The 13964-nt window shown below is 39.7% G+C and overlaps 1 protein-coding gene across 1 annotated transcript in view; it reads right to left on the bottom strand.

Moving 5' to 3' along the window:
- The window catches only part of RAD54B (RAD54 homolog B), a 95843-nt gene extending 86787 nt beyond the window's left edge, over window positions 1-9056 (bottom strand). Inside the window, exons 1-2 of the mRNA XM_045980365.1 lie at window positions 8974-9056; window positions 8040-8187 (exon numbers count right to left, since the gene is read on the bottom strand). Of these exons, the coding sequence (XP_045836321.1) occupies window positions 8040-8171 (132 nt within the window). The 5' untranslated portion in view covers window positions 8172-8187; window positions 8974-9056. The remainder of the gene's footprint in view (window positions 1-8039; window positions 8188-8973) is intronic.
- Window positions 9057-13964: the final 4908 nt, after the last annotated feature.

The following is a 13964-nucleotide window of genomic DNA, read 5'->3' as shown; positions in this document are numbered from 1 at the left end:
ATTATGTTGTATACCTGAATATAATGCTGTATGTCAATCACACCTCAATAAAAAACAAATTAGTTCGTTTTGTTTTATTTTGTTTTAAGATTTTTAAGTAATTCTCTACATCCAGCATGGGGTTCAAACTCATGACCCTGAGATCAAGAATCACATGCTGTACTGACTGAGACAACCAGGCACACCAAAAAACCAAATTAATTTAAAAAATAAAATAAAATACAGGGGTGCCTGGGTGGCTCAGTTGGTTAAGCATCTGACTCCTGGTTTCAGCTCAGGTCTTGATCTCAGGGTCATGAGATTAAGTCCCACGTCTGGGAGTGAAGCCTGCTTAAGATTCTCTTTCTTTCTCCCCCTCTACCATTCCTCCCTCTCTAAAAAATAAATCAATTAATAAAATCAAATACAGGAGTAACTCTTCATGACCTTCTTAGGTAAAATATCAAAATTATAAGTACCAACACCAAAAAAATTAGATAAATTGGACTTAATCAAATTAAAATGTCTGTGCTACAAATGATACTATCAGGAAAGCGAATAATCAACAGAATGGGAGAAAATATTTGCAAATAATATATCTGATAAAGGACCTGTATCTAAAAATATATTTTTTAAAAGATTTTTAGTTGACATAAATAACTATTTATGCCAAATAAATAGTTGACATAAGCAGGGAGAGTGGGAGAAGGAGAAGCAGGCTTCCCACTGAGCAGGAAGCCAGATGTGGGGCTCGATCTCAGGACCCTGGGATCATGACCTGAGCCGTAGGCAGACGCCCAATGACTGAACCACCCAGGAGCCCCTAAAATATATTTTTTAAAGTAACAGTCTTGGGGTGCCTGGTTGGCTCAATTACTGAAGCATGGGACTCATGATCTCAGGGTTGTGAATTCAAGCCCCATGTTAGATGTAGGGATTAATAAAAAACTAAAATTAAATTTTAAAAAGATCTTAAAAAAGAAAAATTCTTAAAACTCTGTAACAAAAAAGCAAATAATACAATTTTACAAAGGTCAAAAGATCTAGGGGCACCTGGGTGGCTCAGTCAATTAAACATCCAACTCTTGTTTTTGGCTCAGGTCATCGTCTCAGGGTCCTGGGATCAAGCCCCACACTGGGATCTGCACTCAGCATGGAGTCTGCTAGAAAGTCTCTCTTTCTTTCTCTTTCTCTCTCTCTCTCTCTCTCTCTCTCTCTCCCCCGCTGCCCTTCCCTGCTCTCTAAAATAAATGAATAAATCTTTTAAAAAACACTCACGCAAAGGTAAAATGATCTGAATAGTCCAAAGAAGATATCCACATGGCCAATGAGCACATGTAAAGATGCTCAACATTAGCCACCAGTGATGCACAAATCAAAACCACAAATGAGATACTACTTCACCCACTACTAGACTACAATCAAAAAGATAATAGTAAGTGTTGACAAGGATGTGGAGAAATTGAAACCCTCATATGTTGATGGCAGGAACGAAAATACTGCAGCCACCTTGGCAAAGAGTATGGCAGTTCGTCAGTTAAACACAGAGTTACATGATCCAGCAATTCCATACCTAGAAATGTACCCAAGAAAAATGAAAACACATGTCTACACAAAAACTTATACATAAATGTTCAGAAGCACTATTAATAGCTCATAATTTGAAAAGTAGACATAATCCAAATACCTGTCAACTGACAGTTAAATAAAATGTGGCATATTAACACAATATTATACATTAAGGTAGGCAGAATAATGCTTCCCAAAGATGTCTATACTAATTCCCAGAATCTGTGAATATGTTAAAAGAAAGGCAAAAGTATTTTGTAGATGTGATTAAGATACGCTTAAAGTAATCTCTCCTGAAATGGAGAGACTGTCCTGGTTTACCCAGGTTGGCCCAATCTAATCAAATGATTCCCAGTTTGAGGGAACCAGAGACAGAGTAACATGGGAACTGAAACTGCCATTACTGGCTTTGAAAATAAAAGGGAAAAAATAAAATGCAGGTAGACTACTGAACCTAAAAAAGGCAAAGGAAACAGCTTCTCCCCTAAAATCTCCAGAAATGAATACAGCTCTGCCAACACCTTTTGCAAGTATCTTCTGCCATTCCATAGGCTGTTTTTAGTTTCATTGATTGTATCCTTTGCTGTGCAGAAGCTTTTCATGTTGACAAAGTCCCAATAGTTCATTTTTGCTTTTACTTCCCTTGCCTCTGGAGATGTGTCTAGTAAGAAACAGATATAGCAGAAGTCAAAGAGGTTGTTGCTTGTGTTCTCTTCTAGGATTTGGATGGATTTATGTCTCACATTTAGGTCTTTCACCATTTTGAATTTATCTTTGTGTATGATGTAAGAAAGTGGTCCCGTTTCACTCTTTGGCATGTTCTTGTCCAGTTTTTCAAACACCAGGTTAAAGAAACTGTCTTTTTTCCAATGGATATTCTTTCCTGCTTTGTTGAAGATTAGCTGACCATAGAGTTGTGAGTCCATTTCTAGGTTCTCCATTCTGTTTCAATGACCAAAGTGTTTGTTTTTGTGCCAGTACCAAACTGTCTTGATGAATACAGTTTTGTAATACAGCTTAAAGTCCGGAATTGTGATACCTCGAGCTTTGGTTTTCTTTTTCAACATTACCTTGGCTACTCAGGGTCTTTTCTAGTTCCATACAAATTTTAGAACTATTTGTTCTAACTCTGAAAAATGCTGGTGTTATTTTGATAAAGATTGCCCTGAATGTGTAGATAGAATAAACATTTTAACAATATTTGTTCTTCCAATCCATAAGCATGGAATAATTTTCCATTTCTTTGTGCCTTCAGTTTCTTTCAAAAGTCTTCTATAGATTTCAGTGTAGAGATCTTTTATCTCTTTGCTTAGGTTTATTCCTAGGTATGTTATGGTTTTTGGTACAATTGTAAATGGGATCGATTCCCTGATTTCTCTTTCTGCTACTTCATTATTGGTGTATAGAAATGCATCAGATTTCTGTACACTGATTTTATATCCTGCAACTTTGCTGAATTTATGTATCAGTTCTAGCCATTTTTCGTGGAGTCTTTTGGGTTTTCTATGCCAACACCTTGATCTTAGCCCAGTGAGACCTATTTTGGACTTCTGACCTACAGAATTATGATAGATTTGTGTTCTTTTAAGCCACTAAACTTGTGGTAACTTGTTATAGAAGCAATAGAAAATTAATAAATTTGGCAATAAAAATAAATAAATAATTGATACATGCTAAAACATGGGTGAGCCTTGAATACATTATGCTAACTGGAAAAAGTCAGTCACAAAAAGCTATAAGCATAAATGTATTATTCTATTTATAGAATAAATATTTATGTTTATTATATTATATTTATATTAACATATTTATAGATATATATTTTAATATATCTATAAATATATATAAATATATATATTTATATTTGCCAAGAGGCAAATCTACAGAGACAAAAAAAAGATTAGTGGTTGCAAAGGGCTGAAAGACTTGGAGAAAAATGGAGAACAACTGGTAATATATATGAGGTTTCTTTCTGGAATGATGAAAACGTTCTAAAATGGACCTTGGTGATCACTGTAAAACTGTGACTATAATAAAGACCAATGAATTGTATGGTATGTGAATTGTATCTAATTAAAGCTGTTTTGGGGCGCCTGGGTAGCTCAGTGGGTTAAAGCCTCCGCCTTCAGCTCGGGTCATGATCCTGGGATCGAGCCCCGCGTTGGGCTCTCTGCTCAGCGGGGAGCCTGCTTCCCCTCTCTCTCTGCCTGCTTCTCTGCCTACTTGTGATCTCTCTCTCTCTCTCAAATAAATAAATAAGTAATCTTTAAAAAAAAAAAAAATCTGTTTTTAAAAGAAACCTTGAATAAAATCTTTTAAAAAAGAAACCTTGAGGGGCACCTGGGTGGCTCAGTGGGTTAAGCCTCTGCCTTCACCTCAGGTCATGATCCCAGGGTCCTGGGATGGAACCCAACACAGGGCTCTATGCTTAGCAGGGAGCCTGCTTCCCGCTCTCTCTCTGCCTGCCTCTCCACCTACTTGTGATCTCTGTCAAATAAGAAATAAATAAAATCTTTACAAAATAAAAACAAACTAAAAATAAAAAATAAGAAAAGAAACCTTGGGATCCCTGGGTGGCTCAGTTAAGTATCTGCCTTCGACTCAGGTCCAGCCAGGGTCCTGGGATCAAGTCCCACATTGGGCTCCCTGCTCAGCAGGGAGCCTGCTTCTCCCTCTCCCTCTGTCCTTCTTCCCCCCCCCCCCACAGTTGTTCTTGCTTTTTCTCTCTCTCTTACATAAATAAATAAAATCTTTAAAAAAAAATGAAAAAATAAAAAATAGGTGCGCCTGGGTGGCTCAGTGATTGAGAATCTGTCTTCAGTTCAGGTCGCAATCCTGGGGTGCTGGGATCAAGCCCCACATCAGGCTACTTGCTCAGCTACTTGCTTCTCCCTCTCCTTCACCCTGCTGTTTCCCCCTTATGCGCAGTCTCTCTCAAAATAAATAAATAAAATCTTTTAAAAAAATAATTTGAAAAAGAAAATAATTAAAAATAAAACAAAAAATAAATCTTACTAAAAAACAGAAACTTGTACTTTCATCTTACATTGTGGCCAGAATTCTAAAGAATTCAGGGCACCTGAGTAGCTCAGTTAAGCAGCTGCTTTTGGCTCAGGTCATGATCCCAGAGTCCTGGGATTGAGCCCCACATTGGGCTCCATGCTCAGCAGAGAGCCTGCTTCTCCCTCTCCCTGCTGCTCTGCCTACTTGTGCTCTCTCTTTCTCCCTCTGTCAAATAAATAAATAAATAATCTTTAAAAAAAAAAAAAAGGCAAAGGGCACTTGGGTAGCTCAGCTGGTTAAGTAACTGCCTTTGGCTCAGGTTGTGATCCCCGAGACCAGGGATCAAGTCCTGCATCAGGCTCCTAGCTCCACGGGGAGTCTGCTTCTCCCTCTGACCATCTCTCCTCTCGTGCTCTCTCTGTCTCTCTCTCAAATAAATAAATAAAATCTTAAAAAAAAAAAACAGGCAAAGAACTTGAATAGATATTTCTCTAGAGAAGATACACAGATGGGCAATAAGCACAAGAAAGGATTCTTAGCATCACTATTCATAAGAGAGTTGCAAATCAAAACCACAATGAAAACCACTTACCCCTACTAGGATGTCTACAATAAAAACAAAACAAAATAGAAAGAAACAAGTGTTGCTGAGAATATAGAGAAACTGGAACCCTCACACATTGCTGGTGGGAATGTAAAACAGTGCAGCAGCAGTTGTCAAAAACATTTTGGTAGTTCTTCAAAAAGTTAAATGTAGAATTACTATACGACCCAGCAATTCCAGTCCTAGAAAAACGAACATAGAGACTTAAACAGAAACTTGCATGCCCACACTCATAACAGCATTATTCACAACAGCCAAAAGTGAAAACCCAAGTATCCGTCAAAAAATGAATGGCTACGGGGCACCTGGGTGGCTCAGTGGGTTAAAGCCTCTGCCTTCAGCTCAGGTCATGATCTCAGGGTCCTGGGATCGAGCCCCGCATTGGGCTCTCTGCTTGTCAGGGAGCCTGCTTCCTCCTCCTCTCTCTCTGCCTGTCTCTCTGCCTACTTGTGATCTTTGTCTGTCAAATAAATAAAATCTTAGGAAAAAAAAAAAATGAATGGCTAAAAAAAAAACAAAACAAAGAATGGATAACTAAACTATGGTATATACATACAAACGAATGTTATTCAACCATACAAAGTCATGAAGTTCTGACACATACTACAACACAAATGAACCTTGAAAATATTATGCTAAGAGAAATAAGCCAGAAACAGAAGGGCAAATATTGTATGATTCCACTTATATGAGGTGACTAGAAGTCAAATTTATGAAGAGAGAAAGTAATATAGTGTTTACAAGGGGGTGGGTGAAGGAGGGAATAGGGAATGACTGTTTAATGGTGGTTACAGGGTTTGTCTGGGGTAATGAAAAAGTTTCCAAATGAAAATAGTGGTGATCCCTGTACAACAGTGTGAGTATAATTAATGCAATTTATTTTGCAAACTTAAAAATGGTAAAATAGTAAATTTTATGTTCTATTTTACCACAATAAAAAAAGGAAAAAAAATCTGCTGACAGATGGTGAGTACATATAAGCAAGACATACCATATGTAATTGTCAGATCACTATGTTGTACACCAGAAATTAATATAATATTGTATGTCAACTGCAACAACCAAAAAGGAGAGGGAAAAAGAATTTGTAGACTTTAATCCCCATACCATGAATGGTTCAGAAAACTGTAGAGCAGAGGAAAGGTGGATTGCCCATTTTATATGCCTTACCTTTATATATCATCTATATAAATAAGAACTTTGATCTTAGAAGACCAAAACAATCCTTTCTTTTCGTAGTAAAAAACAAGACTGCTGGGGCGCCTGGGTGGCTCAGTGGGTTAAAGCCTCTGCCTTAGGCTCAGGTCATGATCCCAGGGTGCTGGGATCAAGCCCTACATCGGGCTTTCTGCTGAGCAGGGAGCCTGCTTCCTCCTCTCTCTCTCTCTCTGCCTGCCTCTCTGCCTACTTGTTATCTCTGCCTGTCAAATAAATAAATACATAAATCTTAAAAAAAAAAAAAACTAAGACTGCTTTAGGAGTACCTGGCTAGCTCAGTCAGTGGAGCACACAATTCTTCATCTTGAGTTCATGAATTCAAGCCTCACAATGGACGTACAGCTTACTTTAAAAAAAAATAGGGTGCAGGAGGCGCCTGGGTGGCTCAGTCGTTGGGCGTCTGCCTTCAGCTCAGGTTGTAGTCCCAGGGTCCTGGGATCGAGCCCCGCATCGGGCTCCCTGCTTGGCGAGGGGGCCTGCTTCTCCCTTTCCCACTCCCCGTGCTTGTGTTCCCTTTCTTGCTGTCTCTCTCTGTCAAATAAATAAATAAAATCTTTAAAAAAAAAAAAAAGAAAGAAAGAAAGAAAAAGGCTGCGGGGCTCGGAGCGCCTGGGTGGCTCAGTCATTGAGCGTCTGCCTTTGACTTGGGTCATGATCCCACGGTCCTGGGATCCAGCCTCAAATTGTGCTCCTAGCTCAGTGGGAAGCCTGCTTCTCCCTCTCCCATTTTCACTGCTTGTGTTCCCTCTCTCGCTGTCTCTCTTTCAAACAAAGAAATAAAATCTTAAAAAAAAAAGGGGGGGGCCCTGGGTTGCTCAGTGGGTTAAGCCTCTGCCTTCGGCTCAGGTCATAATCTCAGGGTCTTGGGATCAAGCTCCACATCGGGCTCTCTGCTCAGCAGGGAGCCTGCCTCCCCCTCACTCTCTCTCTCTGCCTGTCTCTCTGCCTACTTGTGATATCTCTCTCTCTCTGTCAAATAAATAAATAAAATCTTTAAGAAAAAAAAAAGTCTCTTATGGTTTACCTCCCTGTTTTTTATCTTATCTTATTTTTCCCTCCCTTCCCCTATGTTCATCTGTTTTGTTTCTTAAATTCCACATAAGAGTGAAATCATGTGGTATTTATCTTTCCGTGACTTATTTCACTTAGCATAATGCCCTCTAGTCCAAGCCACAAGATTTTATTTTTAAGTAATCTCTACACCCAATGTGGGGCTTTGAACTCATAACCCCAGATCAAGAGTCACATGCTCTTCCAACTGAGCCAACCAGGTGCCCCTTATCTAATGTTTTCACTTATGTGGTAACTTTAAAAAGAACAGTGATTAGAACAATTTATTTTTACAAGAATATCCACCCTGTCCCTCACAGAGGTTATTTTTTACTGTTAACAGACATCTATCCCATAGATCCAATGTAAGTCATTCCCCCCCAAAAAAAAAAAAAATTTATATATATATATATATACACACACACATATATAAATATATAATATACAAACACACACACACATATGTGTATGTGTGTATAATGACTACTCTAAGGTTTTTGGAAAACTTTGCCAAAGATACTAAAAATTCCTTCAGGCAGTAAGCGCTATTAACTTCTTAAATGACATTTTTTTTAAAAAATGCATGCTTCTCTATATTACGTATTTTTTTTTTTACCTCAAATAATTTTACATCTGGACTCTTTGTATTCTCTTCATCTACACTTGGATTACTTCTCGCTGGTGGTATAAATTTTAGTTTTTTGAAGGGATTCCCCTGCAACTGACTTGGTGCGGCAGATCGTCTCATATTCAGCAGTATCGACCTAAAAAATACCCAAAACAGAAATCACCCATGAATCTGATAGAATTAACTCCAAACATGAAAACAGCTCATCACTACAACCGTATCTTTAAAAATATAAGAGAATAAACCTGTAAAAACCCTTAGAAAACAAGTTTCGCATCTAGTGAGATTTTATTTTCATCACAACGGGTTACTGAAAATAATCTAAGGCTTAAATTGAATGGGTAAATTGGAGCATATGGATTTTGATAATACAATAGATTAATGATAATGTAGTCTTTGAAGGGTGCAACCATTAAACTTCTAGGACCAAGAACATAAATAAAACAGCCAAGAACCAGCAACAGACCTGCTTTTTCCTTCCAACTACCGTTAAGTACGGTTACACTCCGTGACTTAAGTCGCTCCTTCGACTTTGTGACCCCGCTAAATGTGCCTACCGACATCATCTATTAATTAACCGGCTAATACCGTGCAGGATAATGTAGATTAGTCCTGGTGTAAACCCAAACACCATAGAAGGAAAGCCGGCGGACCGCTGAGAGACCACTGCCCATAGTCTCCTCTCCCTGGGACCTTCCCACCACAAACGCACCCCTACGGCCAGCCTCCGCACCAGCCACCCCCGGGCCAACGGCGAGGACGTCCCTCACACTTCAAGCAGCCATCCCCCACTGCCCCCCGCCGTTCCACCCCCTCCCTTCCCACCTCTCCCAGAGGCCTGCTCCGGCGCCTCTCCCCACATCGTCCCGCACGACCCCACAGGCTGCCGCAGCCTCACAAGGCTTCCCCTCCAAGGACATACCCGCAAAGATCCGACAAAGGGCGAGCGCTCTGCGAGAAAGAACTCGGAGAGACAGAGAACCCCTCACCACCAGAGGAGGTTAAGGCTCCCGCCTTGGCGCAGCCTATAGCAGACGAGCTAGCCGCGCATGCGCACTACCTTTCAGTGGCTGCGTCTCTCTTGGGCTAGCCCGATTCTGATTGGACGACCTTAACTGTGCATGTCTCTGCGTTTTCCTTTAAGCATCTGTGGTTAGATTCAGATTTATGGTTCAATTACTCTTAATCTCACAAAACAAACTGAGGGCTGGTGGGGAGGGGGGTATAGGGAGGGTGGTTGGGTTATGGACATTGGGGAAGGTATGTGCTATGATGAGTGCTGTGAAGTGTGTAAGCCTGACCATTGGCAGACCTGCACCCCTAGGGCAAATAATACATTATATGTTAATTTAAAAAATAAATATATTTTTAAATTCAAAAAAAAGTATTTACTTGGAAAAATATTTGTTTTTGCTTGTTGGTTTGTTGCCTATTGTCACATGCTGTAGGTGCTGATACAGACATTTGATCTGATACTAACAGATGATGTATACTTCTTAAATCTAAGAACATCTACATGGATGTCTTTAGGCAAGTAGATGATCTGTGTAATAGTATGTGCTTGGAAAAATAGTGTGTGAATATACTTTACCATAAAGCTCTTAAATTATGCAGCATTTTAGGAATGAAGTGACTTTATAAACAGTGTTAAAATAATATAGGCCTTTAAAGTACCTGGCAAAAATAGGCAAACTAAGGTTTTAGAAGTGTTCTGACACTTTTTTTTTTAAGATTTTATTTATTTATTTGACATACAGAGAGAGATCACAAGTAGGCAGAGAGGCAGGCAGAGAGAGAGAGGAGGAAGCAGGCTTCCTGCCGAGCAGAGAGCCCGATGCGGGGCTCGATCCCAGGACCCTGAGATCATGACCTGAGCCAAAGGCAGCGGCTTAACCCACTGAGCCACCCAGGCGCCCCTCTGACACCTTTTAATACAGTGACAAGGCAGAGAAATATATGGGTCATAGGCCTTTTAATGTAAAGTTCTTTCCAGGGGCACCTGGGTGGCTCAGTGGCTTAAGCCTCTGACTTTTGGTTTCAGCTCAGGTCATAATCTCATAATCTCAGAGTCCTCTCTGAGATCTCAGAGTTCATGCTCTCTCTCAAATAAATAAATAAATAAATAAATAAAATCTATATTTTTAAAAAAAGTGTCTCCAAACCAGATCACTGTCTGTATTATATATAAAAATATTCCAGTTTAAACAAAACACTTAGAAATGCATGAGTAGGGGCATCATGACTCAGTGGGTTGAGCTTTGGACTCTTGATCTCAGCTCAGGTCTTGATCTCAGCATCGTGAGTTCAAGCCCCACCTCAGGGATGTGGGGTGTGGAGCCACTTGGAAAAAAAAAAAAATGTGTGAATAGAATAATTTTCATAATTTAGCCTGACTTTTAAAAGCCATTAATTCTAGGTTTGCCTAGGTGTTTCAGTTGGTTAAGCATCCCACTAATGATTTCAGCTCAGGTCATGATCTCAGGGTCTTGAAATCAAATCCCACAATAGAAGCTCGGCCTGGAGTCTGTTTAAGACTCTCTTCTCACTTTGCCCCTCACTTTGCCCTTCCTTGCTTATGCTCTCTCTCAAAAAAAAAAAAAAAAGCCATTTATTCTAAAATATATGTGAAGATTTAAGGAATATTATATTTTACCAAACTGTGGTAGACTGGGTATCATTTTTTAGTATTATTTTATTTTATTTTTTAAGTAAACTCTATGCCCAATGTGGAGATTTAACTCAGACCTTGATACCAAGAATCACATGCTGTACAACTGAGCCAGCCAAGGGCCCCTGTATCATTTTTTTGTATACAAAGATGTGACAATTTTGGTATTTTAGCAAAATTAGTGTTTTAAGTAAAGATATTATGAGTTGTATAACAGCAAACTTTGGGGTTAATTTTTTACAGTGAAGAGAAGAACAGGGGCACCTGGGTGTCTCAGTCAGTTAGGCATCTGCCTTTGGCTTAGGTCATGATCCCAGGGTCCTTGGATGGAACTGTGCATCATGATCCCTGCTCCACCGGGAGCCTATTTCTCCTTCTCCCTCTGTCTCCTGCTCCTCCTGCTTGTGCTCACTTTCTGTCAGATAAATAAATAAAATCCTTTTAAAAAAAAGATAAGGACAAATAGCAAAATTATAACTGATGGGTATAATATAAATGAAGTATAGTCTGATTTATAACACAACAAATAAAATACTTTTCTTTGAAATGGCAAATTTCAAAAGGTTTATTTGTATTTTATAGGAATTATTTATGAGAGGAGAAATCAATCACACTTTTTATTCTAACAAAAATAATCATCATGTTTATTTTACTTCATTTAATTATTTTATGATAGTAGATAAAGATGGGCTAGGAAAAAAGGATAGGCTAGAAAGATGTCAGTCATTTTAGTCAGAAAGAATACAACTATTTCTCAATACTAACATATCTTATTACATAAATAAGGGATTTGTAATTTTCTGCATTTCAATCGCAAAGCCTACCACTTGCATCCAATGATAAAGAAGATAAATGAGTAAACTATATAGTGTTACATAATGAAAAGTGGTAAGCAGAAGAGGAAAGCACAGATGGAAGGTATTGAAATTCTAGGCAGGGCAGCCAGGGAAGGCTTACTTGAACAAAGGTCCTGAAGCAATAACGCACTGAACACCAGTAGGGATGGTCAGAATGTGGTAGCTGAAGCAAAGTGAGCTCGGAGAGTGAGTGAGTAGTAGATGAGGTCAAAGAAATAACAAGGACAGGTGAAAAGCCTGTGAGTGATTGTAAGAACTCCAGTTTTTATTCTGAGGCCACTGAAGGGATTTGAGCTGAGTTAGGAAGCTAGTCCCATAATTTGGACAAGAGACAACAGTGGCTTGGCATCAGAGGTGAAACCGTTAGAGTCTAGATACGTTTTGACGATAGAAGTCACATCAAAAGTAGAGTAAGAGAGAAACACAGTACGGAAGAATGACTCTAAGGCTTTTTGGTCTGAGAAACTGGAAGCATGGAGTTTCTGTTTATTGAAAATTTTGAAAAGAGGGTAACAATTACTACAAAGCTGTGATCACCAAGACAGCGTGGTACTGGCATAAAAACAGACACATAGACCAGTGGAACAGAGTGGAGAGCCCAGATATGGACCCTCAACTCTATGGTGAAATAATCTTCGACAAAACAGGAAAAAATATTCAATGGAAAAAAGACAGTCTCTTCAATAAATGGTGCTGGGAAAACTGGACAGCGATATGTAGAAGAATGAAACGCGACTATTCTCTTACACCGTACACAAAGATAAACTCGAAATGGATAAAAGACCTCAACGTGAGTCAGAAATCTATCAGAATCCTAGAGAAGAACATAGGCAGTAACCTCTTCGATATCAGCCACAGCAACTTCTTTCAAGATATGTCTCCAAAGGCCAAGGAAACAAAAGCAAAAATGAACTTTTGGGACTTCATCAAGATCAAAAGCTTCTGCACAGCAAAGGAAACAGTCAACAAAACAAAAAGGCAACCCACGGAATGGGAGAAGATATTTGCAAATGACAGTACAGACAAAAGGTTGATATCCAGGATCTATAAAGAACTTCTCAAACTCAACACACACAAAACAGATAATCATATCAAAAAATGGGCAGAAGATATGAACAGACACTTCTCCAACGAAGACATACAAATGGCTATCAGACACATGAAAAAATGTTCATCATCACTAGCCATCAGGGAGATTCAAATTAAAACCACATTGAGATACCACCTGACACCAGTTAGAATGACCAAAATTAGCAAGACAGGAAACAACGTGTGTTGGAGAGGATGTGGAGAAAGGGGAACCCTCTTACACTGTTGGTGGGAATGCAAGTTAGTGCAGCCACTTTGGAGAACAGTGTGGAGATTCCTGAAGAAATTAAGAATAGAGCTTCCCTATGACCCTGCAATTGCACCGCTGGGTATTTACCCCAAAGATACAGATGTAGTGAAAAGAAGGGCCATCTGTACCCCAATGTTTATTGCAGCAATGGTCACGGTCGCCAAACTGTGGAAAGAACCAAGATGCCCTTCAACGGATGAATGGATAAGGAAGATGTGGTCCATATACACAATGGAGTATTATGCCTCCATCAGAAAGGATGAATACCCAACTTTTGTAGCAACATGGATGGGACTGGAAGAAATTATGCTGAGCGAAATAAGTCAAGCAGAGAGAGTCAAGTATCATATGGTGTCACTTATTTGTGGAGCATAACAAATAACATGGAGGACATGGGGAGATGGAGAGGAGAGGGAGTTGAGGGAAACTGGAAGGGGAGATGAACCATGAGAGACTATGGACTCTGAAAAACAACCAGAGGGTTTTGAAGGGGCGGGGGGGGGGGTGGGAGGTTGAGGAACCAGGTGGTGGGTAATAGGGAGGGCACGTACTGCATGGAGCACTGGGTGTGATGCCAAAACAATGAACACTGTTATGCTGTAAATAAACAAATAAAAAAAAAAGAGGGTAACAAAAGAGTAATGACCATGATGAGGAGTATATATCAAGAGCCCAGTTTGAATATGTCAAATTTGAGGTGACTACTAGACATCTGGTAGAGATGTCAGGATGCAAATCTGGGTGTCACAGGACAGATCTTGGTTGGAAACTTAGAGGAATCCATATGTAGAGAAGCTATTTAAAGTTATACACTGAATGGGGGCGCCTGGGTGGCTCAGTGGGTTAAAGCCTCTGCCTTCAGCTCAGGTCATGATCCCAGGGTCCTGGGATCGAGCCCCGCATCAGGCTCTCTCCTTGGCGGGAAGCCTGCTTCTTCCTCTCTCTCTCTCTCTGCCTGCTTCTCTGCCTACCTGTGATCTCTGTCTGTCAAACAAATAATCTTTTAAAATAAATAAATAAATACATAAAACAGATTGGGGGCAGCTGGG

The sequence above is a fragment of the Meles meles genome, chromosome 1 (genome assembly GCF_922984935.1).
Source record: "Meles meles chromosome 1, mMelMel3.1 paternal haplotype, whole genome shotgun sequence".
NCBI classification, from domain to species: domain Eukaryota; kingdom Metazoa; phylum Chordata; class Mammalia; order Carnivora; family Mustelidae; genus Meles; species Meles meles.
The sequence above is the reverse complement of the archived record's forward strand: the minus strand, read 5'-3'. Positions and strand labels throughout refer to the sequence as shown.